At 39.1% G+C, this 24339-nt stretch overlaps 2 protein-coding genes across 3 annotated transcripts; one reads left to right on the top strand and one right to left on the bottom strand.

Moving 5' to 3' along the window:
* The first annotated feature begins 801 nt into the window (after positions 1–801).
* alpk3a (alpha-kinase 3a) lies at positions 802–17828 on the top strand. Of its 2 annotated transcripts, XM_062461610.1 has the most exons (15): positions 802–1159; positions 1471–1750; positions 1968–2012; positions 2444–2565; positions 2973–3090; positions 3181–4531; positions 6754–9250; positions 9504–9651; positions 10048–10175; positions 10269–10304; positions 10444–10718; positions 15422–15510; positions 15706–15923; positions 16030–16078; positions 16223–17828. In XM_062461610.1, exons 2-15 carry the CDS (start codon positions 1608–1610, stop codon positions 16581–16583), a joined length of 5580 nt encoding a protein of 1859 aa, XP_062317594.1. In that variant the 5' UTR covers positions 802–1159; positions 1471–1607; the 3' UTR covers positions 16584–17828. The 2 variants fall into 2 exon arrangements, with proteins under 2 accessions (XP_062317594.1, XP_062317595.1); XM_062461611.1 differs by lacking the exon at positions 1968–2012.
* A 23-nt stretch (positions 17829–17851) lies between these two features.
* Positions 17852–23848, bottom strand: slc28a1 (solute carrier family 28 member 1). The gene is made up of 18 exons (XM_062461612.1): positions 23756–23848; positions 23424–23503; positions 23269–23339; positions 22637–22728; positions 22207–22396; positions 21972–22113; positions 21578–21691; positions 21154–21231; positions 20944–21024; positions 20785–20865; positions 20496–20621; positions 20071–20201; positions 19820–19988; positions 19515–19712; positions 19306–19387; positions 19111–19209; positions 18873–18978; positions 17852–18738 (listed from the first exon to the last, which is right to left on the bottom strand). The coding sequence occupies exons 1-18, from the start codon at positions 23817–23819 to the stop codon at positions 18633–18635; spliced, it is 2010 nt and encodes a 669-aa protein (XP_062317596.1). The 5' UTR covers positions 23820–23848; the 3' UTR covers positions 17852–18632.
* Positions 23849–24339: the final 491 nt, after the last annotated feature.

The raw sequence follows: 24339 nt of genomic DNA, 5'->3' as shown, positions 1-24339 counted from the left end.
GTACTCTTTTCATTAACGTTATCAAAATAAAAGGGTAAGAATCAATCATTTGTGTTGAATTTGAAGTTATGTGAACGCTTCACTATCTCTCTCTCGCTTCACTACTAAATAACATTTTATAGAAGTGAAATGGTCTATCAGCTTTAAATATGCCCACAAGAAAGCATAAAAAAGAATGAGCATTATATTATTACCATTACGGTACAGTGATGTTTTTCGTGAGAGAAAAAAAGTCGTTCAAGTGCGTCGGGTTTATTACACCAAATTAATAAATACATAAATGTTTTCAATTCGAAATAAATGTAGGCTAATTCATCATTGTAGGCCTGCATTGACTGGTTTCTTGGCCGTGTTTGTAATATTATTGAAAGAGTGTTTAGTGTGAAGCACAGCATTTGCCGCTTATAAGGGGTGATTATTCCTTGTGATATGTGCACACAATAAAAATTAAGGAAATATGTCATTCAAAAGGGACTTGAGGTCATTTTCTTTTACTTCACTTTCATATGTCTCAAGTATGTGGAACTTGAAGGAATTTAAAACACCACCTCTTCTAATCTAAATCGATGTTGGAGTAACTTTACTTTAGGAGATGAAGCAATGTCACATGACTGAATTTACAACCTCTACGCAAGAGAGGATGTTTTGGCACAGAGAGACCGTATCAAATACGGACTGTCCCTGTTGAACACCAGAGAAAACATTGGATGAAAGGCGTCATCATAAAACAATTCCCCCAACATTCAAAAGTACACTCAGAATGCCAGAAAACATTACAACGTTTTGCACCTCTATATCCCAGTGACAGCTCATCACCGATCTATAGGTATATGGCTCAACATTCAAAGGGTGGTTTTAAACATTGGTTTCATACTGGACTATTATGTACTATCATAATTTGTTGTACACTTGAAAGGATTTATACAATTTTTGATAGTAGGCCTAACTGTTTTTAGTTTGGGGAAATACTGCCTTTTCACTTTAGGCTTCCTACCCACTTGTCTATGGCTAGTTTCGGAAAATGTGATGTGCACTTGCACCTATTTGTAGGCCTGCTATAAATAGGGCCCTGCTGGCACCATTTGCCTTTCCATGATTGACAATTTCAGAGCTTTGCTTTTGGGACTCCGGCTCCAAAGGACACTGGAAAACATCAATAGTGAGTTCAAATTTGATTTAGTTTTACTTCAAAAACGTTCATCTTACCACTGGAATTAATTATATTGGAAGTGAAAAAGTTTTTCAAGATTAAGTTTCACTACTGACTATCCTCTACATGCTGATGGCTGTTCCTATATATAACTTCATCCAAAGCAACTGCTTGTTCAAAGCACAGTAGTAGCCACAAACTTTGGGTTTTTACAGTTACTATCATGTTGTTTTGTTAAGAGATATCTGCAGACTCAATTTACTATTCAGAGGATCCTCTTACTCCACATAATCATTGAGGTTTCCCCCCTTCTTTTCTAGTTGCTACTTCACTGGTAAAACCCTGCTACTTTAAACTGGGGCAACAAAACAAGCCTAACTTTTGTGAGTCAAAGGATTAGCCATTTTTGGTAGATATTTTTTACATTGGACATTTTGGCAAATCCTGCCATTGGACAATGACTTCCAGAAGACCAATGACCCGCTCCTTTTCTGGCAACGGGAGGTCCAGCAGCTTTAATAATGAGGACGAGATCAGCTCTTCCAATGGCCGCTCGGAGAGCCGTAATCCTTACCTTTCCAACGTCAGGCCAGAAAACAGGTACTGTGTACAACCTTATCTTCCCGGTTCTCATGCCTATAACCTATAGCCTACAACCCGAGCCTAGCTGGATCTACACTTTATTAGACCATGCTTTTTAGAATAGCTATCATGTCATTTACTGTAGCAAGAGCATGTTGGCTGTCGAAGACTCAGACAGACCCAACAGACATGACTGATAAGCTGAGCTGCCTGTATTTGCCTTATGTCTAAATAGCTACTCAAGTCAGAGGTACACAGGTTCTCACTACAGACCTTCGAGGTAAACCATTCTCTTAAAGCACCTATTCCCACTAACATGTTCTTAACCACAACGTCCTGGTTAACCCCAAGTATGAAACAATAAATCTATGTCTCTTTTTAACAATGCTGTAAATGAACATGTTGACTTAAGTGAGCATCTATTATGGTGTTGTTGTTTTTTGTTTGTGACTCCCTTTGTACTGTATGTAACTCTTTTATTTCATACAAAACTTGAATGTTATTCCAACTTTTTCTCACAATCTGTAATTGTCATTAAAAAAAAAATCCCTTTACATTATGACAATTGAAAGAATAAGGACTTTATGTTTACAATAAACAGGTTATTCAGAGGATAACGTTATTCAGATCTGTCAAGCTCTTTCACCTTAAAGAGCAAATGATAGCAGATACCTGAAACCCACACTAAAGCAATACTCTTTTTTTCTACAGGAGTACATTATGTTCTGTCATGGCTCAGCTGACTGACGATATCCAGCCTTCATTTGATATCACACTGAGATCAAAAGCCGTGTCAGAGACCTGTAATGTCAAGTTTACTTGCGTGGTTTCAGGTACCCTGATTTAATATTCCCCTGAATGTTCATGTTTTCAAAATTTCTATGTATAAAAACAGATAAAAGAAGAAAAAAGAGAGATGATTTTATGCAGGCACAAGCATTGGTTCTATTTTCAACCTCAACAGCAGAATGTGTTTGCACATGTCAGAGATGATGCAACCGTCTGAAACACACCCGTAGCAGACGTTTATTAAGAAACTCTCTTTTATTATGTGTTTGTCTTTGACAAACAAGGTTGAAAGACAAACACGACCAGCTTTTCTGTTGCTACAGTAGTTGGTTATTACTGACGCTGAAGTTATGGGTCTTAGGGGTTGAGATCCAACAAGGTGAAAACGGATTACTCCACAGTTGCACTGTCTGTCTGCAATTCATTATCTGCAATGCCTTTCTATATTCAGGTTACCCTGCTCCAGAACTGACTTGGTACAAAGATGACATGGAGATGGACAGATATTGTGGTCTTCCAAAATATGAAATTGGGAAGAATGGAAAAACCCACACACTTCATATTTACAAGTATGTCACAATTCCTTAAACATTTTAAAATGTGTCACATTTGGTTTTCACAATTATGAGAAACATCTCTCTCTCTCTTTTGCTTACCAGTTGCACTGTGGATGATGCGGCAATATACCAGGCCTCAGCCTGCAACAGTAAGGGAATTGTCTCCTGTTCTGGAGTTCTGGAAGTGGGTACAATGAGCGAGTACAAGATTCACCAGCGATTCTTTGCCAAGCTGAAACAGAAAGCAGAGAACAAGAAGCGAGAGCTGGAAGAGAGTAGGAAGAGGGGCAAAGAGAATGTCAGGAGCAGCCCTGACCGTTCTCAAAGGAAGCGTATGTCTCCAGAAGAGGCAGAGCCCCCCAAGGCTCCCAGAGCACCACAGGAAGAGGCCCAGGTTGCAGATGTTGTGGAGCAGCCTGCAGCTATTTCTGTAGAACCCAATGGAGTCAGTGCTGAGGCCTGCAAAAAGGACGGGAGCCAAAGCCTTGATCTTGAGGTTGAGACCAAGAACTCAACCATAGAGACCTTAGCCAAGAAGAAGAGTAAGGTCTCAAATGGTATAGATTCTGGGGCTTTCAGCAGCAACCATACAGTACAGGGAAACGGGGGGGAAAACTCCTATGATGGAGGACTTAGTTTGGCTCAGTTCCTGGCAGAGACTCTTCACTCCCAGGTTGCTGAAGATAAACAGAATCTTGCACGGTCAGAAAAGACTGTCCAAGTGGATAACTCTTCAGCAGATGTCGATATGGAGAAACAAAGCGAGACACAGAAGGAGAAGCAAGAGAAAGAAAGGGCACTAGCAGAAGAACAAGAACGTAAGAGAATAAAAGAAAGAGACCTAGAAATGGAGAAACAGAGAGAAAAAGAAAGAGAGTGCGCAAGGCAGAGAGAAATGTTACAGAGAACAACACAAGCACCCCCCTCAGGGGCAAAGATGGAGACCAAGGCACACAAGGAGTCAGATCACCACAACATCCAGGCATCCCTCTCCTCGGTGCTCCACAGTGTCAAAGACTTCTTCTTTGGTAAGAACAAGAAAGGTCATTCTCATGATGAAGAGACCAGTGAGGAGAAAGAGAGAGATTTTCCTGTAGTGCCTAAACAACTTTACCCCAGCCCTCCTCCACATCATCCACAGGAACTGTTTGTTAAACCAGAAGTGTATGAACCTCCAAAAGAAGAGGCTGTACCATTGGAGGTCAATGAGCCTCAGAAGGCTCCAGGAATTGTGGTGTTAGACACACAGCCAGTGTCACTGGAACAGTTGACACCAGATGAGCACAACCACATGATTACTATTCCACATACAGAGGATGAGCCTAAAACTTTTGAAATAGCACTAGAGGATGTAGCTGATTCTGAAGAGAAAAACATTGTTGACATGTGTTTGGAAGTTGTCAGTGACAGACCACAGAATGTATCCTTGTCTGTTCTTCCAAGCTCCATTGAGGTGAGTTTCGCCATATTGCTGTCAGTGTAAGACCCAGCACTATTGGTTGCTGAGTAGAGCTCAGCACTGCCATACACAGCCACCTGAAGGCTATTTATAAGTTCTACGTTAGTGTTTCAAGATATTAGTTTTATCTTGGCCGATAGCCAAAGCTAGACAAAGTATTGAGCACAGATCCTAAGAACATGTTGGGTGCAAATAAACTGTAACAGGGGCCCACAGTACTAAATTTTGCTACAGTGTTTAAATGCCAAATCTGATAAGTGATAAGTAAGCTATTTTTGTAGTTAGCTATCTCTTTGGGTGTGGGTCAGAGAGAGCACACTAGCGCTCGAAGGGAAGTATCAGGAGTGAGAGGGCAAGTGAATCAGCCATACTCTATTACACTATCTGCACAGAAGAGAGTGTGGGTTTCAGTGTGTCAGAATCACTTGAGAGAGCAACATTTTGCACAATATAGTGGGGAAATCAATGAACCCACCAACACAAACATGTCAGCTGGGGGCAGGGGAGCGTATAAAACCAGATACTATGTGCAAAAGTGTGAGCGGTTGTGTGTCACAATGATGAAACCAAGGTCCAACCAAGGTCCAACCAAGGACAGCATTGCGAACCGCGTGCAGACACAGGACTTAATAGTCAGTATTTAAAGGAGCATAGAGCCAGTCTGAGACAGGTTCCAGCATGGACGTTGGACCTCTTCACATTGACCGAATTCCATACACCCCCCAGTCCCCCATGCCTTAAAATAAACCTTTCTTATCTGGGAGAGAGGAAAGCAGCCCTTTCCATGTGTAGAGTGACTGAGCAGTGAACAACTCTGCTTTTACAGTATTTTAATGTTGTTAATGGGCAGTTATGTTGAAATTATATTCTCGTATACCAACTAAAAGTTCATTTTTTAAATATAAACTGAAATGCATTTGTCCATTCTAGAGGGACACTTTTTGACATGAACTTTATTATGCCTCTTAGCAGCTTATTTCATTTATTCTGCTGTCCACTGTGTTACCGTTCAATAAAAATGACATTTGCAGAAAGTATGGCACAAACACTTAGCACCTGCCAAGCAGTGGTTTTGCAGACAGATTTATCTATAATGTGGAACTGCAACTCCCCTTTTCGAGCACATCTAGTCAACGATAGATGTATCACATCTATCGTCATACAACACAGTGTTGTATCAACAATTCTAAGAGCTCCAAAAAATCCTGAATGTGACTTCAGTTCCCTTTTTTTCACGGAACTGCTCATGGCTAGCTTCCGTGTGTAGTCTGACACTGATTCTTATTTACGTTCTGAGAGGATGTTACATTGTTGTATTATACTGCGCTTCCACTCAGGAAACATTTATGTCAACATTGCTTGAAGGATGAGGCAATAAAGTATATGAATATGTGCTCAGCATGTGACATTAGTAAGTGGGATGAGTTTATGGTCTTTGTGTTGATATTACACCTGTTTAAATATTTTTTTTAGTCAATCAATATCCTACTCTCATAATCTCAAAACAAACTTGGATAAAGTAACACAAATAGTCCCTTTAAATATTGTCCTTCAACATTACAATTGTTCCAATGTAGCTGCATGATGCGCAGAATATAATATAATGATTGTATTGTCATTTGTTTAAACACTTTTTGTTTAGACTCTTTGTTGTTGATGATGACACTCCATTCATTTCATGACCACATGCTAGGATGTTTCTTTGTGAGGACAAAATAGGAACTATTTACCTTCCAAAAGTGATGTAACCTGAGTGAATGAGGAAACGTCATGAAATACATTTACACAAATGTGGTTAGTTGCTAGGCTGTAAACATAGAAATATGCAATCAGTTGTCCCACATAAAAATATTAATTGAATAATATTCAAATAATTGTGTATATCTGGTATGGGTTGTGTACGACCAGTTTATTTAGTACCTTTGTCTGTATTTGACAGACTGCCAAAGCAGTTAAGTTGTTAACAGTTTAAGACCTAACTCTACTGTTAATCATTTAATGTATTATGCTACTTTCAGGCTTGGCAATTTTGGTTGATAACTGATTACTATAATTTGTTTCTCAGTTGTAAGGGAATTATATTTGACTGCCCAGGCTTATGATGTATGTAGATACAGAAGTGTACTGTAGCTGTATGTTCTATGGAGTTTATTACAAAGTTTGTATAGATTACTGATGTATTCTGTACTAAAAAGGTCTGTTTGCTTCGTCTGAAGGTTGCCAATACAAACTACCAGACGGTCCCAGTCACCAAGGTTGTTGTCCCAAACCCTCATGAGGTCAACATTCCAGTGTTGTCACTAGAGCTGGATCATCTGGTGCAAAGAGGTGAAACTCAAGCTGCACCCAAACAGGATCCATGTGAATATACACCCAGCCCAGAGTCAACCCAGGAATCAGGCTGCCACATGTCGAATCCTCCCACTGTGGCTCTCAGTGGCAGCCTTCCGGACTGTTCTGTCTTCTTCACAGACAACCATGAAACCACTGAGATAGACAGCCATGAAACCGTTGAAATGGAAGTTCAAGAAATGCAAGTTGATGTAAACATTATTGTAAGTGACTATGAGATACAAGAGAATCATTCTCAAAGTATACAGGATAAAGGAGAGAAGGTCATGGAAGAGATTCAGCCATGGCCACATGTAGAAGACGGCATACAAATGATTGATTCAGAAACACCTGCTTTAATAGAAAGAGTACTAACAATTGAATCAATTGAACCAGAACAGCTTCTTCTTGTTTTGGGAGAAAATGTGTTGATTCAGTCACAAGAGGAGTGTATTACTGAGAATACCAAAAACCATTGTTCAAAAACAGATGAGTCTATCTCAGTTTCACAGAAGACTCTAGAGGAAACACCAATCTTTGAGGAATGCATAGGGAATGGTGATTACAATTTCATAGAAGATGCTACTCCAGTTTTGAGGGAAAGTGAAGAAGAAACTATCTTGAAAGCAGAAACACAAGTGCCGGTGGTTCCCAAGGCAGAGGAGAAGGCTCAGGAATTGTATATGAAGAATGTGAATATACAGGGCATGAATGAAGTACTTACCTTTAAAAATGAGAAAGCAATTGAAAGTGAAGAGGTGGAAGGACAGACAAAGTTGGATGTTCAATATAAGTCAATCAACCGTTTAGAGACACAGCCAGAAAGAGACAATGTTAGCATGCATGATGAAATTAGTTTGTCTTCCTCTGTCAGCAGGCCAGCTGACAACACCTCTCACCTGGGAGGATTTACAGAGAATGTTCCAGAAATAAGAATATTTGATTCTGTTATGGAAGATCTATCTGAATTCAAGCAAAATGAATACATTGCAATACCACCAATTGAAATAATGAAATCAGAAGTTGGAGAGCCAATACCATCGAAACCTTTCTCGCTCACTGATTTGGAATCAGAGCATGCCATTTTCCTAATTAAAGAGGAAAAAGATGCATCAGAGATGGAAGTTAAAACCACAGCCATGTCTCCTGTAATTGTAGGTGTTTCACCCGCTGAAGAAAAGATGCAGGATAATGATCTCTTCCCAGCAGCAAAGAATGTACAGGAAATTGCGCAACAAGATGAGAAAATACTAACACTCATTGGAGAAAAGCCAAATAATCTACATAGTGCGAGGCTCTCTGTTATGAATCAGTGGATTCCTACAATAAATATCTGCTGTACTGATGGTTTTAAACTCACAGATGATGATGATCATCATTCCCTTGCAAAGCCATCTGCCTTTGATGGACCACTGCCGCATGAAGCACCCAAAAGCCCTTTGTTTGTGGTGCCTCCTATTTCTGTTTCTGTTTGTGAGGACAGTCCTAGTGAAACAAAACTGCCCCCTACAATTGAGAATACCGAATCAGAATCCTTGCTTAAAATGTTGAGGGGGGTCGAGAGTGATCTTGAAAAAATCACTACCGTTGACACTGACAAATGCCATGGTGATCAGAAACAGGACACAGAAAAAGAGAGAATATCAAACAACATTCCCTCTGTTTCCTGCAAAACAGCAGAAGTAGTATCCATCATACCCTCACTAAGCAAAGCAACAGATAGCGTCAGTATTACAGCATCTGATAGGGTCAAACCAACTAGAGAGTCCAAGACTGAGCCTGAAATTGATAGGCTAGGCTTTAAGAACCCAACCCCCCCTATGATGAGTCCTGCCAGCCTGCGCAGGTTCCTGGCCAAGGCTGCTCCCACAACAGACAGTCCAGGGGGGATGTCCGTCCCTGCCATCACCGTGGGTGACTCCTCTCAGAGTGACAAAACAGGGGATGAGCTTAGTGGCGGATCTACGCCGACATCCTCCCTGTCCTGTGAGAGCAGCCCAAGACTGAAACGCAGGGACAGTCTGTCCCAGATCCGATCTGCCACACCTGAGGAACTGGCCTCTGGAGCTCGCCGCAAGATCTTCATCCCCAAAACTCAAGGAGTGGAGGGAGAGAGTGCGATGGTCGGGCCAGGCGTGCTGGATGTCCAATGTAAGAAGGAGACCCCCTACATGTCCCCCAGCCAGGCTCGCAGGGCAGCGTTTTTGCAGGCCTCTGCCGGTTCCCAAACCCCACCACTGGAGAGGCGTTCCCCTCTGTTAGCTCGCAGGAAGACCACTTTGGACGTCCCTAGAGTCCTGGAGGAAACCACAGTTGAGGAGCCAGAAAATCCAGCTAACGAGACCAAACCTGTGGAGAAGGAGAAACTAAATCCATTCAAAGGTATGCAAAACCACTTGCCAAGCAGTACACCATTCTAAAAATATATTTCCACCACGATGTTTGAGTGACTTCTTCAATCTATTATATTTAGTAGTTTGCATGTGTAAATAATCACTGTGAGAGTACTGTGTGTGTCTGGGGTCATAGATGCTGCATGTCGGTAGGCATGGGCTAAAGGAAGTGGAAACATAAGAACGTTTACAGTATACGTTTACCTTGGGACCCTGGCAGTCACCTCTCTCTCACCAATTAGCTCCTCAGGTTATCCGCAAGATCAGAGGAGAGCTCTTTACAGATGTCTCGGGACACTTGAAGCTGTGGTGCCAGTTCTTTAATGTACTCAGTGACTCCACCATTAAATGGTACAGGGATGAGGAGGAGATAGTGGAGGTTCAGAGAAGGTAAATCCCATATCAATGTGACAACTTTTATAACAGCTTCTTATATAATACTATCAATCAAATTGTGAATAACCCCATTATATCCAGTCTGATAAAGACCAGTTCTGATGGAACCACATAGTCAAAGCATATCATTGGAGCTTGAACCACACACCTATAGCATAGGGAGGTGAATCTTTGAGTAGACAGCAACAGTGTAAACTGAGACACTATTTCACCAGGGGGCAATAAAGTCTATATCTGTGCTTCTGACTGCAGACTCAGCAGAACCCACTCACGCACACATACAACATCACTGTCTGTTTCAAAGCGACCTCTTGTGGGCCCTAAACCTTTAAGATGATGCAGACTCAATAAACTATCATTAAGCTAGCATGTTTATCCTCTCTTTCCTAGCGGAGGAGATGAAAGCCAAGTCGCTTTGGCTATTGTCCAGGCATCAATCCGAGATTGTGGAGTGTACGGCTGCACAATCAAGAATGAATACGGCACAGACTCCACTGACTTCCTACTCAGCGTTGACAGTAAATTGTACCACATGAAAGGAATTTTGAAATCCAAATTACCAAAATATTTGCTCAAAGGATTACTGAATGTGTCTTTCTCTTATCTTTCAGTTCTCTCAGAGTTTCTCTTGCGTGATGACTCAGAAGGTAGGCCTCTCAGTCAATGAGAAATTAATTATTCAGGATTGTCCTCTATGGCTTTCATTATTTTAACCATTTTACAATATTGCTGCGATGGCAATATATTAGTGTCTGAGAAAATCATAGATATTCTCTTCATTTACAGTGGGAGAGGAGATAGAGATGACCCCACTGACATTCTCCAAAGGTCTGGCGGACTCAGGCCTTTGGGGTGATAAATTCTTTGGCCGTATAATGACTGAGGAGGCACATCTGGGTGAAGGCTGCAAACACAAGGCCAGCAGGGTCAAGGTAATCTACGGCCTGGACCCTGTGTTTGAGTCTGGAAGCACCTGCATAATGAAAGTGCAAAACCCCATCGCTTATGGGACCAAAGAGGAGAGCAACCTTATGGAGAGAAACCTAGAGATTACCAAGCAAGTGAGTGCCACTGTACCCATCCTTAATGTATTTCAAAGTGTTTCAAAACCTACTTAACATTATTGCCAAGCTTAAGGAAGCTGACAGATTTTTCATTAGTCATTAGACACATAATGAACTATTCATTGGTTATAGGCAATAGGCTGTCTGGTTTTACATGGATTTATAGTGGCCTCTGTGCTGGATTATAGAAAACCCACCATATTCAAGCATTCAGGTGAGGAAAGAGACTACAGTACATCATTTGTTTCCTGCATAAATTTGAAAATTGGGAGATACAACATTTTATGAAAAGGCCATCTTAAAATGATAATAGATAAAAACAAATGTTGAATGTCTCGGTTTTGCCAATGTATAGAAACAATAAAAACTAGAGAGGGTACAATTTCTGGGGAAATTGTAGGGTGTGCTTGCTTGCGTCGGTTGGACAGGGGTCCGTTTTTTAATGACATTTTTACAACTGATATTTCTGTATTTTATATAAAAATGCATACTTATTATTTATAAAGATGACATAGATTTAAAAGCATTTTTTTTTGCTGCTCATTTACAACTGAAAATACGAGTGAAGTGTAGAATGAAATGGATGTCTTCTCATTTCCCCAAGAGGCAAGAGGCAGCCTCATCGTTGAATCAAAACGAATACATTTGGCAGACCGGTGTACAAATTGACCTAATCTCTATGATTCAAACGTCCTTTTAAGTTTTTCCCTTCTCGTGATATTTTCATGCATTTAGCCTACTCATTGCATTCATTCATTAATAAAGAACCCCCTTTGAAGATTATTCTACGACGTTACCCGGCAGTAGAAGATGGAATCGCGATTCAAACAGTACCATCTGCTAACTGAAAATATGCCCCCCAAAACGTAAATAAGCTTGACATTTATTTAGTGGAAAATCGCTCATTCATAAAAAGCTCACTGGTAGCGATCATTGTCAGTAACAACGCAAAATGCGATATAGCCCTGTGTGGAGAAGCTGCCCCGGTAAATTGTACTACTACGGTACAGTAGTAGTACAGACTAGACTACTGCTGTGTTCGTCTTGGTAGCGATTGCGTTGGTTGAATTGGATTTAACGTTCCGTTGTACGGTTTAGGCTGAAATTAATTATTTTCATGAACAGATTGACAAAGTTTAGACTGTGGCAATGAAGTTCAGGTTAGTAGTTAGATAGACTTTTGATTTAAGTAAGGGGAGTGCCGAACATGTTCTGTCGCCGTTTGACTTCCTACAGCTGTGTAAATGTTTTTGTAGTGTCTCGCGTAGGCTACAGCGTTGCAGTGATACACTGGATTGAAACCACAGGTAATGATAATTTCACTCACAAATCGTTTACTTATAATCTAATGTCATAATAAATCCTACAACGAAAATGTATATGTGAGGAATGTTTATTTTAACGATTGAAAACAGATAACGCTACATCATAGACCACTGTAGTATGTGTTGCCCGGGCAACACAGGCTAATGTCATGATGCTAATACTTCAGTGAAATAGTAGACTACTGTTTCCGAAAGTAGATGTACTTCCTTAATAATATCAGCTTATACTGTACATTACACATCACAATTGTGTGTCATATCACAAAGTAAAATGAGTAAATAGTTATCACCCTGGCCTCTTTGCTTGTGGCGTTTCTGCAGCTGCCTTGCAGTAAAGCTATAGTTAGCCTAGCTATCCCCCAAGTTAACAGATGCAAAACGAATGTTCTGCCAAAGGTAGTCACGCGTGTTTTCGTGACGTTAGTGATGTAGTGACGTTAGTAACGTCAGTGACTGTGGCTAGCAAATTAGCCACCGTTAGCTTCACTTTTCGCCACAAAAACTTAACTTAAGCCCAAACCATGCAACGGAACGTAAATTCCAATACAAGCAACTCAATCGCTACCAAGACGAAACTTTTGACACCTATGTTGTCTATGTAGGCCAAATATTGACTGAGTTTTAGGGGGGCAAAAATAAAAAATAAATAAAATAATAATAATATATATGTGAGAGAACAAAGGTTGTGCTCTCGCCGAAGGCTTGAGCACACCCAATAATAAACTAGAAAAGGCTGTTCCTGCGAAACAGCAGTGAGAATGCTGAAAACCTGAATGGGGATAGCTGACCATGCTAAAAAAGCTGAAAATAGTGAAAATTTAGTAGAAAGTTATAAGCTGAAGCTTCAAAGCAACCGAAAGGTATTTTTGAAAGGGGCTGGAGCAGCATTCCAACAATGATTTGAAAGGATTTACCATTACTTTTAAAGGGAGAATAATTTGCACAAAAACCTTTATATTTTAAAAAGTATAAAAGTGAGAAATGAGAAAATACCCGCAAGCTGAAATGAATTTCAAAAATGTGTGAGTGACACAAAAGAGGCAGTGTGGAAGCTGAACTGCATCATCTGCATCATCTTAACAAAGCTAAGAGCTAAAATAGCCTACAATGCGGGAGAAGCTGAAAGCTGAACTGTTAAACAGTAGAAGTAGGCTAGCTAGTCGGAACAAGAATATTATCGTTTTAACAGCTGAAATTATAGTTGGGATAGTAATAGCAGTAGCAGATGTAGCCTACCATTGAGTGCGTTTACTCGGCTTTCTTAGTAGGATTCAATGTGTTGATGGAATGAAACATACAGCAGTAGAGCCGATACAGGAAGACACGGCGACACTTTGTTGCAGAAGGATGATGGTGCAAGTTGTCCGTGGAGCATACAACGATTAATAAAAAAGAATCATGTAGACACGTTTATTGAGTAATCGCATAACTAATTACACATGTAAACGGAGTAATCGTATTATTGGCATAAACCGACAATTGCTAGTAATCGTGTTTCTCATGGTCAAGTAAACGTACCAATCACCTGTGTGAGAGACTGAGTGGTGCGTGTCTGTCGTTACGGTGATGGTGCAGCTATGATTGCTAACGCGCTGAGGGCAGAGAATAAGAGAAATGTAGCTAGAATCCACACCTCAAACAAGATAACCTAGACGCAAAACTGTACGTCCAATCCAAAATATAAGGATATTTTCCGAGACCCAAGACTCTGCCGAAACCAGAGATATTCTTTATATGTCTGTGCAGTCAGAAATAGACTCTACCTGCAGTTTCAAAAACGTGTTCCTTTTGCTTTCCTGGTGCTTGTTTGTTTGGTTGCCACGGTGATGGCGCAGCTGTGATAGCTAACGAGCTAGGCAGAGAGAAAAACGAACATTTACCTAGCATCCACACCTCAAACAAGTTGACCTAGACGCAAAACTATACGTCCAATCCAAAATATAAGGATATTTTCCGAGACCCAAGACTCTGCCGAAATCAGAGATGTCCTTTATATGTCTATGCGGTCAGAAATACGACTCTATCGGCAGTTTCAAAATCTTGTTCCTTCTTGCTTTCTCTGACTGATTTTACTCACCTCTCCATTGAAGTTAGTGAGAGAATTTGAAAGGCTGCTCTCGCTTCAAGGCTCATAGCTGAAAATCTGTAAATGTGAGCTCTTTAGTAGTTACATTGGCTGAAAGAGGACAATTTTTCCTACATTTTAAGGTATAACTTGTTTCTGTAAGTTAAACTATATGAACGTTAGAGGAATTTGTTTGACAAATTAGTTGAATATCAGAAAAAGAGCAGCCAGCAGAGTGTGCCACTCTGCTTGCTGCTCATTCATAAAAATCAAGAAGGAGCAAACATTTTAATGTATTTCAAACTGTCATAATTCAAAATTGGCTGAACATTTGAAAAAGCTGAATCATTTGGGAATAGCTGAATGTCTTGTGAACATTTTAAAGGTTGAATGGTGTCTCTAGTTGAAAGTAAGCTGAAGTAGTTACGTTTGAAAGAGGAGGAAGCTTTTTAATGATTTGAAAGGATTTACCATTACTTTTAATGGGAGAATAATTTGCACAAAAACCTTAATGTCTTAAAAAGTATAAAAGTGAGAAATACCAAAAGTCATAGCCATCATCTCCTGAAGGAGCTGAACGTTTTGATACAAAAGTTGTAGGAATCGGTTAAAGTATGCAGAACGAGTTAAAGGCCAAAAAACGGCGGAAGAACTAAGAAGTTGAAAAACAATAGTGAGAATGCTGAACAGCATTCTCACAATAAAGAGAAACAGGAAAACAATAGTGAGAATGCTTAACAGCAGAATGCTTAACAGCATTCTCACAATAAATATATATGTGAGAGAACAAAGGTTGTGCTCTCGCCGAAGGCTTGAGCACACCCAACAAGTGAAGGAGTGAAAAACGTCTGTAAGAAGTGAAAAATGTTCTTAAACTAAATATTGACTAAATTGATAGTAATTGAGCTAAAGATAATATTTATGGTGAAAATGTTTTTTGTACTTCGGCATGGTTAAACAGGCACCAACTCAATTTGACCTGGGAACATTATTGCTGTTCCTTAAGGTTGAACATAACAGGACGGTTAAGTGAAACTGTAAGATGAATCATTGTCTATAGTAGATGGTCCCAGTCACCAAAGTTGTTGTCTGGTAGTTTGTATAGTGGGACCGTCTGGTAGTTTGTATAAATGTCTAAAAGACTTTGACTGCAAGCCCATATACTGGAGCTTACTTGTTGCATATTCTTGATTATTTGCAGACTACAACTATTAATGCAGTCCCCAAAATGTACAAATCTATGCAGCAAATATGGAAAATGAAGGGTTTTGATAGAAAAACCATGTTTGTCTGTAATTTTTTCTCTCCAGGAGTGCAGAATCCAAAACATAGTTCGGGAATATTGTAAAATCTTTGCTGCTGAGGCAAGGGTGATTGAAAAGTTTGGCTTAGCACTCGAGTAAGTAAATACTACAAGCCACTAATACTACTTTCATATGGTTAAAAAACATTGTTCTTGTCTATCCTCACATACCCAGCAAGCTCATTATACAAGCAAATTATGAACATTTCAAAGACATTATATCTCCACCTTTTACCTACTTTACATTTTATTTGCGCTTGTAAAAATTACTTCTTTTGTGAATCCAAACAGAGTGATTCCTCAGTATCTGATGTACCGCCCTGCAAACTCAGTGCCGTATGCCACAGTGGAGGCTGACGTAAACGGAGTTTACTTGAAGTACTGTCTGATGGATGCTAAAGGCAGGCTGATCACAAGAACCATCTCTGAGGTGGAGCAGAAATGCTGCACTTTCCAGCACTGGATCCACCAGTGGACACATGGCAACTTACTGGTCACTCAACTAGAAGGTAAGACTCACAGTGTTAGTGGTTATGAATCAAGATTAATTATGTATTTGTTAAAGACTGTTGAGGTATTGTTGTAAGAAAATAATCTATGTGTTCTGTTTTTTAGGAGTTGGAATGAAAATCACTAATGTTAGAGTGGCTACCAAGTCAAAAGGGTTTGTATCTATAACTGTATTACTGTTCTTTGAATTGTACTCTTTGAGGTCTTTTTATAACTCTATAATGATTGTTATTATGTGAAATATTGCTCATAGTCCATCTCATATTATACTATTTTCTGAAGTATTTCTGTGTTGCAGGTATCAAGGTCTTACAGACAATGGCTCTCCTAATGTATTTGAACAGTTCTTGACTCAGCATCAGTGTAACTATTACTGTGGGCTTCTTGGTCTACAAAGCCTGAAAGTCATGGACAGCCTGCAGCAACCCCTTAAAATCAAAGGCTCCAGGAGCCCCCTGCTCAACCGCAAGTTAGGCCAAGGCTCCAGTCCCCAGATCCAAAGAAAGGGACTCGGCAGTCCTCAAACAGCCAAAAAAGACACTTCTAGTCCACAGACGGTCAGAAAGACCAACTCTAGCCCCAAAGTTGTTCGAAAGACAGAGGAGACAGAAGACAGGCCCAAGATGGTTGAAATTTCCAAGGATGTCACCATAAGGTAGAAACAGGACATGTCAAACCCAACTTTCATTTGATTTTGAAACACAGAGGATTGTAGGTTACCTTGGCGCTTCAACATTACGAAGATGTAAAAGCACATATACCTGAGCAACCATCAAAACAAAAGCAATAAGTATTGAATCCTTTATGTGTAAAACAGGGAATAGGTCAATGACCAATCGTGTTGTTGTGTAACTTTACTGTGAAATACCTAATTGCTGACTTTACTGTTACACAATTGCCCCTTTTCCAGTTTAAAGATAACTGGAGCATATAGGTGGAGTTTACAGCACTGAGGAACAGGTCTCCAGAGTCCATGCTCTGACCTCTGATTTACATTTGAGGTTGTATTCAAAACAGTGGTGCTAAATAAACACACTATTTACTGCTGATGTAGGAACAAGTATAAAAGCACCAACAACCATGTACTGTACATCTGGGATGTACTCTATGTGCCTTGGTATACGTGGTCTTATTTACTCATGATGTCAACCAACTGTTAAACCTGTCTGAATCAAGGCAGCATGCATTACATGTGCACTGAGTTTTTTTCTGTAGCATTGTATTTCTAAAATCTATGCACATACGTGCATGTGCTAGGGAACTGCATACATTTTGTGTCTTGAACAAATTGTTGTGTAATCTTTGCAAACATGTCTTTTGGTAGCTTTTGGATTAACTATTTGAATTCCTGTAGATTTATTTGGAAAACAACAGGGTCACATGTGGAAATCAAACTACAATCCACCAATCCCATTTGCCTACTTCCTTTATTGGTTGTTGTAATGTTGTGGAAATGTATTTACAAAGTCTTTACAGTGTTGAGGAGTATAAATGGGTTTACAGAAACACAGATTATATCATTTAGGCACATGGTCAGGCTTTCAGAACTAAGACATAAGTATGAGACTGATGTACAGACTGTTGGAATGACCCATCGTTGATGTTAAGATTTAGAATAACTTACCTTCAGCTGATCTGAATTGCATGTATCACATTACAGTTTTATTTATTGTGCCTCATTTATTTAGATGTTTATGGCATTCTTCAAATATTGTAGAAAAAAGTGGTTTGTTTATAATTCTGTTGAGATGTGTAGACAAAGTCAGTGGTGTATACGTGAAAGTGTGAGTGCTGAGCCTGAGAGCGATCATGTTAGAAGGTGTGTACTGTGTGAAAACTGTTATATTTAGTATGTTATTTGACAATTTTGACAATTTTGTAAAATAAAATAGTAAAACATCCAATACATACTCTTCAGAGATTATTTAATCATGTTGTTGTAATACCATACATTTCTGTGCAGATTTACTACAATAAATGCAATTTATAAACATGAATGTAGTGTAGATATGTCACTCTGCATGTACATTTTAGTAATTTCTTAAAGATGTCCTCTCATCCTCTGAATTAAGATTGAATATCATTTTAAATACTAAATACAGTAAAGCAGAGAGGTAAAGGATTATCTGTGATATCAAACAAGTCCCTTTTCATCCTTTTTTTGACTCAGTATTGTATTGTATCATTATTAATCACATTGTGGTTAAACGCGGAAGGTGAAAGTATATTATAAAATATTAAGAGGTAAACAAGTAAGTGGCTGTAGTAAAGCATTTCACACCGAGTTCATTCCATATAGCCTGATGTGGAATTTTTAAAATGTTGGCTATAAGTTGTTTGCATGCAAACCCATAAATTATTCTTAATTAAATCAAATTTACAGCAATAATTAATCATCGAGCTTGCTACAATTTTTGTTTTAACATTTCAAACAACAAGAGTCTTCCTACTAAAATAAAATATAACAAAGATTTATATGTACGGTACTGTATACTGTATATATTTGCCAGTACACTTGGCATAGTTGCTTTAATCTATACATTGTTTACATTCACCTTTAGGTAAGATTAGGAAATTATAAAATTATATAAATATTCTGTATATTGTGTATATATACATACACAAACATATATACAGTACTGTATGTAGGTGCATATTTCAATCTATCTGAAATCAACATAAATTACTATTGTTCTACAAACAACAACCTACCTACAAATAGGTTTATCAAAGACACCACAACACTTTGTAAAATATAGAGTGGCATTTGCCACTGTCTTCCAAGAGCCCTCAAATGAGGTCCCATTGTTAGTGCTGCAAAAGATAATTGAAATTATGAAAGTCATACTAATTTGATCATATTTTCTGTAAAGATTTTGTGAAACTGATTGATGTCCTGTTTCTGATATTTGCTGTTACAGTAGATATATTTTAAAATTGTGACTTACTTTTCAAAGAGATCTTCACAACAAGTGTTCAAGTTCAGAGTAGAGGTGTTGAACGCATAATTCCTGAAAACATCCAGACAGTCGAGAGGCGGTACAAAGAGGATCCCTGAAAGACAGCAGAAGTCACGATAAAGAAAACAACAAGAGACTTCTGAACTTTAGGAATATTTCTCAGTCTAAGATCCAACAGAGGTTACAATGTGGAACACGATGGCAGGAGAGAGGCGTAAGTGCTTACCTGCAATGCAAGCGTTAACTAAAGATACACAGGTCCCCGTAAAAAGGGCTCTCAAAACTAAAGAGGAAATGTCTCCTCTTCTGGAAGGGCAGATTGATGCTTTAACAGAAAATATTGGCTTTTGTCAGATTTTATTCACATAGGAAGTAAATGAACATGTCATCAAGTCCCTGGAGCAAGCAGGGTCCTACTTACATAGGCCTCCAATCACAATCCCCAGGGAGCTGAAATTGGCGAATCCACAAAGAGCATAGGTGCAGATGATTTCTGATCTCACCTTAAAGATGGAAAGAGAAGAAAATGACAGCGCAAAATGAGATTTGTGACAAAGACATTGGTTACCATAGTAAGTGCAGGTGTGAACAAAATTTGATGCAAGTTGACAGAGACAAAAGTACACTTACAGAGATCCACATCCTCTCTGAATTGATGATTTCTTCAAGTCCATCAAGTCGGTTTTTCTTCAGCTCAGCTAGCTTCTCGTAGGCCACAAATTCGTTGAGGAAAAGCTTTGTACCAATAAGTTCTGCTACTTTTTGAGTCTCATCAAACGGTATTCCCATCATGAAGGCCACAGGCATGAACACATAAGAGCAGATCTCCTGCAGGCGAGAATGTGTAATATATACAATGGAAAGAAAACACGTGTACTGTAAATGAAGTCAATTTGGATGAATATGCATCAAGAAATCAACATAAATTCACATACCTCAAATGTAAGAGTAGGATATCCCACCATGCCACCCAGCCAACCCAGAGCAGAATTAATAAAAGCAAATATAGCCAGGAATGCTATTAAGTTGACGGCAATGTTAGCAACAAGGCCTATTGATGCTGATGCCCCACTGCTAGCAGCCTCCAAAACGTTCTGTTCACCACTAGAGATAAAAGTCGATCCAATTAAAATTTTCTGTGAGTTGTTTTCAAAGAAATGCCACTGAACAAATGATGAACACTTACCCACTATCCACTTTGATACTTTTCTCTGATCGGAACTTGGACTCTTCTGTCTCTGGGTAAGAAAGCTTGGAGAAAGCCAAAGCACATGGGGCAGCCATCACTGAGGCAGATATCAGAGAGGAGGCATCAATCTGTGTTGTAAAGAGAAATGGCATTATGTAATTCTATGGAAAACGAATAATCAAATTCCAAACCTGCTGTGACACAGTCTGCTACTATGGATATTACTACATTTCTATCAGAAACAGCTGGGACTCCACCCTCTCACTACACCAGTTCCAGACACCCTGCTCTGCCAAGATGTACAAAAACTACCCTTGTGGTTGGAGTCCTCAGCAACATTATCTATTGGTAATATTCTATTCTGTGATATTGTATTCTATGAAAACATGAACCATAATAGCACAACAAAGCAGTGGTCGTACCCCAAATAAGATAAAGGCGCCCATCACACTTCCTGCAATAGTGGCAAAACCACCAGTCATGACAGCATGGATCTCAGACTGGGTCATGTCCTTCAGGTAGGGGCGAATAAGCAGTGGCGCTTCTGTCTGATGGATAAAGAAATAGTGAGGATTGACTGGAAAATCTGAACAAACTGAAAAACATTAGAATAATTCTTATCCATGTGTATCTACAGTATTCAATGTTATGACGGTGATCATCATTTAGACCAAAGGCAGACATGTTGAGACCAAGTCTGGTCCAAAGTACCTGTCCAACAAATATGTTGCCTGCAACACTCAAGGTCTCAGTGGGTGAGGTTCCCATCGTTATCTGCATGGCCCATGAGATCTGTATGTACGTAAACACAGTTAAGACGCGCCCAAACCTTACTTAGCAGGTTGAGTTTGTTGTTTAATGGACTTTTACCTTAATAATGATCCACTGCATTATTCCCAAGAAGTAAAGGACTGACATCACACTGCTAAAGAACACTATGATGGGCAAAGCCTAGAAATATTTGGATATCACATACAGTGGGTTATTAAAATGTGTTCTGATCAGGCAAGTATTTATGATGAACTGGTGTTTAAGTATGTTACAGTATGTTAACTGCATAGAGATAAATTGTTCACTCACTTGAAATGCGAAGATGCCTACTATTAGATCATTTCCAAACACAAACTTAGATCCATCTATTGTGTAGTTCTGGAATATCTGAAAGGGAAACCCATAAGAAGAGCAAGCTATTTTAGAAAGGTCTCAACCATGTAATGCATGCCCTTAAAATAACCTTGTGGAACTGTAAGCATGTTATTTAGGTAATTGCATGCAAAGATAGCCAAAAGCATATTTACGCATCTTGACATCTATATGTTAAGGTTGTAGGTCTTTAGGTTTATCACAGAATGTCTGTGTTTGTGCATATTTGACACTGATTTTATTGTTAAATGGACTACTACCCAGAGGTTGGACACCATAAAAATGGAACTTATAGATAAACACAAGACTACAAATCAGTCATGGTATTACCATGTTAAAATGATTTGTTGTCCATTTTTACCTGCACTTGTTTCCCCAGCCATTCGAAAGCTATGAAACCTGGTTCTGTCCTTATGACAAACAGCCCAATGCAGAATTGCAAGCCAAGACCCCAAAAGACAGTTCTCCATGCCACCTAAAAATAAAAACAATACACGTTGTTTTATACAAAGTCAGGAAAAGCATATACCTGTAATACTTTAAGAACTAATAATGTAGGAAAAATACATCAGAGGGATTTTCTGATGATACCAAGTCATTGTAACATAAATCACTTATTACAACCTAACGAGAACAATTCCACAAGCATAAAGGATATCCAAAGTCCGCAATAAACTGTAATAAATGACAGGTTACAACAAGTTAACACGTGGCTACATAGCCTAGGAAACAATCTACTTTCTTTTTGTACTTACTGCTGTCCTATGTGCTGAGAAGATAAATATAACCAGAATGAACATGCATACACCCACAAATGAGATGAGCTGTTCTGGGCGTTTGCTTGTGTCCACTGCCAGCCAGGTCACCAGCAGGCCCACCACCACAAGAACAAACACCCTTGATTAGCCAGAACAGATTCTGTTAACAGAGACACTGAAACCACCAATCAATGTTATTGCGTTCCTCAGGTACATTATTGTAGTTGCTTACCATGTGATCCATCTCTGGTTGGCTTTGAAGCATCTCAAAGCAGGTTTCAAACACTTTACAATATTGTCTCCCTGGTAAGTTTTAAGTAAATCGTAGGTTTTCGAGACAACTGCCAAACTGGTGAGGACCACCAGAGCAATAGCCCTCTGAAAGTCTAGTACACAGGCAGTGATGAAAAACGCCACATAACCTGGGATGAGAGAAAAGAACACTTTAGTAATACATAAAGTGTTGAGTAGGCAATTAGATAGTATAAAAGGCTGATATGACTAGATCTGATAAAGTGGGATATAAGTACTACTGTCTTTTCTAAACATGAACATATTTCATCTGTCCTTGTGTGGATAAGCACTTTTTTATGCAGTCCAATGATGTATGCATTTGGATAGGCAAAATAATTTGTCCAGTCTCACTATGAACATTATTTTACCTGCTCCGAGTATGCCCAGAACAATGTACTTGATGGTTTTTGAGTGAGCTGTAAAGTAATCCTCTGCAGCATTAATCGGCTTGGAAACCTTGCTAAAGTACAAATGAAGGAGGTTAGTTCTCAGATCCCACTACATGCCAGTCCAGTTCTAACAGCCAGTCCTTTCATTACTAAACAAAAGCACTTTAATTTGAATAATTTTTCTAAATATGAAAGCCTGTACACAACGATTTCATTAAATGTGACATGACAGAAGGTGCAGATTATATTTGAAAGTTGTTCCAGAACTCTGAACTGGTTATGGAACTGTTACCAAACATAGCTGAATACAATCTAGACAGCTCAGTTCAAATTGAAATTCCAGTAAACAAATCTGTACAGATTTGAACCATATGGAATATTGCATTCATATTAAATGCTTACCTCATAAAACAAAGATTATACAGAAATCATTCAAATGTGTGGAACAATTATGAAACTCACATTTTAAATATAGTTTCTGCAATAATGTGATAATAGATTATTGTCCTACCCTACGTTAGAAATATACTTTGATGAATAAGTGTGCATGATAAATCACCCATAGTAATCCCATAGATACAGTCTTAAATCCTTTTGTTTAATGATTGTACCTCAAGAATGATCCCAATCCTTTTCCAGACTCCTCCTCATTGATAGTGCTAGCAATTGAAAGGTTGTCTTCCTAAAAGAAAGAATAACGTTTTCATATTCAGAGCATCTGCTGTAATGCACTGCACAGAAAACAGGAATGATTCTTGACACATACCTGTATTTCAAAACCGAGGTTCTCAACCCCATTTCCATTGGCAGGAGAGACAACCTTTAGCTGTGTACCACTGGCTTCCGCTGAAAATAAAGTCAAAGTTCCCTTATTTGTTTTTTGTTTTTTAAGTATTCACTATTTCAGCTACAACACAGGGAGCAAAACTTCTAAAACAATTTCTTCCCATGCCATTTCTCACCATCTACACTAGTAAATATTCCCACACTATCTTCCTGGTTAATTTGTAAAGAATGTAGCCAAACAAAACACCTGAAACACTTGAAAACGGTTTTAAATAAAAGATCAATTCAGGAAAACGAGAGCTAATGGCTTACTCATTCTGCGTCCTGTTTCTCTGGAGGGACAGAAGTTTCTCTGTGTTGGACAAATACTGTGCATAGAAATATTATCTGCCCTCCTTGGAAAACCTTATTATTAATTAACAGACGAGTTGAAGAGAAGCTGTCAGGTACTATCTCATAGGTAACAGGTAAGAGGAGGCACACATGACTATTGTTAAAATTGATTTATTGAATTGCCATATACATGGAATAACAGAAAGGAGGCTACCTGCACACCAAAACTATTTGGAAATTAGATACATCTTCCAAAAGTTTATTCAGCAAAACGGAATATAGCTGACCTAGTGATTTTGGACAACAAATATGAGGCAAACTAGAAAAATGTTTACCATGAGCACACTTTGTTATAGAGGGTTACTGTATGTGCACAAGGTAAATGGACGAACATATAGTAGATTAATACAACACAACCAGTCAAAGGTTAAGCCACTCCACCACTGTTACATCATAAGTACCAGAAAACAATCACCCTCGGTTCACTATCAACTTCTGCCGATATTAATACACTCAGAGAACGACTGTAAAGTGTCAAGTGATAGCTTGGGGACAGATACAAA

Source organism: Osmerus eperlanus, chromosome 5 (assembly GCF_963692335.1).
Source record: "Osmerus eperlanus chromosome 5, fOsmEpe2.1, whole genome shotgun sequence".
NCBI classification, from domain to species: Eukaryota; Metazoa; Chordata; class Actinopteri; order Osmeriformes; family Osmeridae; genus Osmerus; species Osmerus eperlanus.
This window is presented reverse-complemented; position numbering and strand designations above follow the sequence as displayed.

Excerpts from the sequence above, each read along its gene's own strand:
- alpk3a (XM_062461610.1), top strand. The coding sequence starts at position 1,608 with ATGACTTCCAGAAGACCAATGACCCGCTCCTTTTCTGGCAACGGGAGG. Across the intron at positions 9,652-10,047 it reads ATAGTGGAGGTTCAGAGAAG|CGGAGGAGATGAAAGCCAAG; the intron begins GTAAATCCCATA and ends TCTCTTTCCTAG. Across the intron at positions 10,305-10,443 it reads CTTGCGTGATGACTCAGAAG|TGGGAGAGGAGATAGAGATG; the intron begins GTAGGCCTCTCA and ends CTTCATTTACAG.
- slc28a1 (XM_062461612.1), bottom strand. The coding sequence starts at position 23,819 with ATGCACAGTATTTGTCCAACACAGAGAAACTTCTGTCCCTCCAGAGAA. Across the intron at positions 23,340-23,423 it reads ACCTCGGTTTTGAAATACAG|GAAGACAACCTTTCAATTGC; the intron begins GTATGTGTCAAG and ends TCTTTCTTTTAG. Across the intron at positions 22,114-22,206 it reads AACCAGAGATGGATCACATG|GGTGTTTGTTCTTGTGGTGG; the intron begins GTAAGCAACTAC and ends TGGCTAATCAAG.